General features: G+C 36.0%; 1 protein-coding gene across 1 annotated transcript; it reads left to right on the forward strand.

Annotated features, from left to right (window-relative positions):
• The first annotated feature begins 1,509 nt into the window (after nucleotides 1-1,509).
• Nucleotides 1,510-2,530, forward strand: LOC18604645 (transcription factor PRE6-like). The gene is made up of 2 exons (XM_007037228.3): nucleotides 1,510-1,675; nucleotides 2,185-2,530. Exons 1-2 carry the CDS (start codon nucleotides 1,562-1,564, stop codon nucleotides 2,338-2,340), a joined length of 270 nt encoding a protein of 89 aa, XP_007037290.2. The 5' UTR covers nucleotides 1,510-1,561; the 3' UTR covers nucleotides 2,341-2,530.
• The last annotated feature ends 1,372 nt before the right edge of the window (nucleotides 2,531-3,902 follow it).

Consider the following 3,902-nt stretch of genomic DNA (forward strand, 5'->3'; position numbering starts at 1 on the left):
ACATCTTTCTCTCATGCCTCACCCTACTAGGCTCTCCTATCTTTATACCACACTAACTTACACACCAAGAATCTCCTATATTTATAGTTTTCTTTTCCATCAAGCAAACTTGTCAACCTAATAAACATAATTACTAAACAATATCTTTTAATAAACAAAAAATCTAATTCAAATATTTTGAGGTTTTAATATCAAATTCTACTAAGTTGATTATTGTGATTGTGAGAATTGGTGATTACGATTAAAAATTACAATTGAAAGCAATTACTATCACACCGATTAAAAATTACAATTGAAAGCAATTGTAACTACAAATGTTAAAGCGATTGAAAAATAAATTTATTACAACTAAAATTTTTTAACAAAATGCTATATTATTTTTTATATTTGCGTTTGCTATTAAATTTAACGATTGCAGTCAAACCTATTCCAATCCCACACATTTGCATTAGGCAATTTGAGTTAGCCAGGGGACCCAGCTAGCTGAGGCGGCAAGAGACTGACTAAGTGCTAAATGCACAACAACTGCATGCCTAGAAAAATAATTGAAAAAGGCATTGTCTATATAGCTCGGGGCTTCTCATAGACTTTGTAAGTTGTAGTTTTCCTGCACGAATTTGGAATGGTGTTGGTGTAGGGGTTTCTTCTAGCAGCTCCCCTATATTATTGTAATTTACGTTTTATAGGGGCTGACAATTGACACCATGGTCTAAAGTTGCTTAGCTCTCAAAGGGCAAGGCTAACTCATGAGTTCGGTTTTCTTAACATCATAAAGGAATATGGAGGTGATCCATTTTTGTTCCTATGTCAGTCTGAGCAAGGCCATCCTTCAATCACCCACAGTTGTCTAGATCCTACCATATCTCGATTAGATTTTGATGGGCCAACTTGCAGTGGGATTTTACCTTTCTAGAAAAAATAAAAGAGGTTTAAATGTGAGTGTGACCCATAACACAAGTTCTACGATAGACACTAGAGAGGGCGAATGCAAGAGACGAACAGAAAAGAGATGTGCCTTCATTAAACGCACAAGAGACAAAGGTATCAATTTGGTAAGACGTAAACATCTGTACTTTATATAAATTTGAAAATATTTAAATCCTGATTAGTTACATCCAATGAACAGATCCTATATATTTTTTCTTGCCAATTCTATATTTTTCTTTCCATACGAAGTCTCTGTTAGCATGATCGTAACTTGGAATTGTAATGTTCTCTCGCCCTCCATATACAACGCACAGCCTAGATTGGTACACGTGGCTGTTTAAGATGTAGATGCTTTGCATTAACAAAAATCAAGGGCATTTTTGCGGACTTGATTGACCATGGCCCACATAGTTGGTGGAATTATATAATGCAGAAATATGTGACAAATGGGGTCCTGTTGTATTATATGTAAATCATCAATGTTTTTGTTGTATATGTTCTTATCAACTACCTTGTCCTGCAATTCCCATCCTCAAAGTCTCTTTATAAGCTGCCTGTGCCCCCCATTTTCAAACTCCCCACTACTAGTCATAAGAGAGTGTTAAAGAGAGCAAGAAGCTTGCTAGGTTTCTTCATGTCTAGCCAAGGATCACGAGCTTCAAATAAAATCACAGATGATGAGCTCAGTGCTCTCGTCTTAAATCTACAAGCATTGCTGCCACAGCTGAATCAAGGCCGCAATGGCAGGGTAGAGCCTAAAATTTTCTCCCTCTCTTTTTCTTTAAATTCTTCTTTCTTGATTCACTTTATCAAAGCGTCGTGCCGTAATGCTGTTTGCTTGTTTATACTAATAGTTTTGTCCTGCCATTGACAAGGGTGAAGTGACCGAATATGTTAGCTAGGCTCTTCATGATGAGACTATTCTGATTATAACTGGACAGTAATCAACAGGAAGCCTGCATCGTGGAGAAATCTTATTTTAACTCGGAATCTATTGCAATGATCATGCGCAGACCTGCTGGACTGAATTCCAAATGATAATAACAATAATATGATTTTCTGATACTCTCCAAGCACAAGTAAAAAATAAAAAGAAGTAGCTCCAGAAAACCCTTCCAACAAGGAGGACAAATCATGAAAACAGTGGCAGCGATAGAATAAAGCTGTGCTGTGGGACTTTGAGTGCATATATTGTCATGTCTCTGCTTATGAATCTTTTCCATTGCTAAGCATTATTTCTATGATTTTATTTTGTAGGCATCAGCAACAAAGGTTCTGAACGAAACATGCAGTTACATCAGAAAATTACAAGCAGAGATCGATGATTTGAGCGAGAGACTATCTCAATGTCTAGGTTCCATGGATATAACTAGTTTAGATGCGGAGATTCTTAGAAATTTGCTGCAGCAGTAAAGCCCCAGAACTCTTGCCTCTCCCCTTTCTCAATTTGTCTGAAGTTTCAACAACAGACAAAAGTATGTTGTTTATCTTCTGTGCAACTGCCATTGTTTCTTAATTATTTCCAAGTTTGATTGGGACTTGGAGAGCAGTTAAGAGCGTAAACTGTGTATGTCTAATGTTAGTATTTCCATGTTTCATTGTATCTGTCTCATCTCATTCTTCCTTGTTCGTCTTTATTAAACTAAAAAAATTTTGGTCTCGGGACCCCCGTTTTACTTAAAATTATGCACTGCCAAAAGCATTTTCCTTGGAGTTCTTAATCCAACCGACAATAATTTTTGCAATTCCCCAGTTACGCCATTGGTTCTATGTATGTATGTATATATATTCAGCTAACAGTTCCTACATGCAAATGCAATCACTGAATCTGAGATACTGTTATGGGAGTGGGACAATATCTATTATCCTATGAGATGAGGAATGCAAATTAAGAGCGTCTCAATTAATTAATAAAAAATGCCATTTGGGCCTTAGCTCAGGTGGTTGGGGGCTTTGAGAGTTTTGGTAAGAGATTATCTATTCAAAGTCATAACACTGCTTCTATCCCCAAAACAGCATTAATACTAATAATCTATTTAAAGGTTTATAAACAACTGATTGAAAAAGAAATAAAAAGAAAAGGAAGAAGAGCTTTAAGATGCTGCCAAAACTCAACAAATTAAGGCATAATGCAACAAACGATATTATGACCAAGAGACAGTACACGAATTGCAAAAGTTGGTTCCAATTTTTCTTGACTAAATGTTCCTTTCTCACATGAAAAGCATATGCCCTTGATGCTAACATCCATGGAACCATCCAGATTTCAATAGTGCAATAAAACTAAATATACAAATTTTATTCATCCGGACTCCTCCCATGTTGTTGATGCGAGTTGAAGTAAGTTGTCTGCTTCATAAGTCTAGGTCCTGACAAAAATTTCTATTAATTCACAACATGACACACAACATAAAAAATGTAACGGGGATGCCGGGGACCATTCAGTTAGATTTGCTTCTCTCTGTTTCTTTTTCCTTTTTTCTAATTTTTGACAGCTAAGTAGTTCAAGGTCTTCCAGCAGTAAACCGTAATAGGCAATCTGAAATAGGCCTGATGACATCCTAAAAGAGAAGAAACAAAAGAAGGGTAGTCATAGTGACACTTATATCAACAATTTCAAAGAACTAAGAAAGCATGAGATTTCCATGTATAGAATAATAAAAACAGAGGTGGGGAATTGGTAACTATTTCCTCAGTTCACCTCAAAGAGGTACATGCCTGGCTACCAGCATATAAAGTAGATTTATATTTCATTTCAATCAGTATACCGATCTGTTGAAAACTAACTGCTGGAAAGAAGACTCAGAAGGCAGAAATCCATAAAGCCTTCCTATAATCTATTTAAGTTCTCCCAGTATTCTGAAAAATTGCCAGCAGTGCGCAGAAGCTAGCAACATAAAGTAATTTATTGATATTTTACCTTCAGATGCACTCTCATTCTGCATTATTATTCTTTTAACAATCTCAAAAGCCAA

The sequence above is a fragment of the Theobroma cacao genome, chromosome 3 (assembly GCF_053813885.1).
Source record: "Theobroma cacao isolate CCN51 chromosome 3, ASM5381388v1, whole genome shotgun sequence".
In the NCBI taxonomy this organism is placed as follows: Eukaryota; Viridiplantae; Streptophyta; class Magnoliopsida; order Malvales; family Malvaceae; genus Theobroma; species Theobroma cacao.

What these genes read in the sequence shown, in the direction of transcription:
- LOC18604645 (XM_007037228.3), top strand. Translation starts at nt 1,562, where the DNA reads ATGTCTAGCCAAGGATCACGAGCTTCAAATAAAATCACAGATGATGAG. An exon ending in ATCAAGGCCGCAATGGCAGG is followed by an intron (nt 1,676 to 2,184) that starts GTAGAGCCTAAA and finishes TTTATTTTGTAG; the next exon opens with GCATCAGCAACAAAGGTTCT.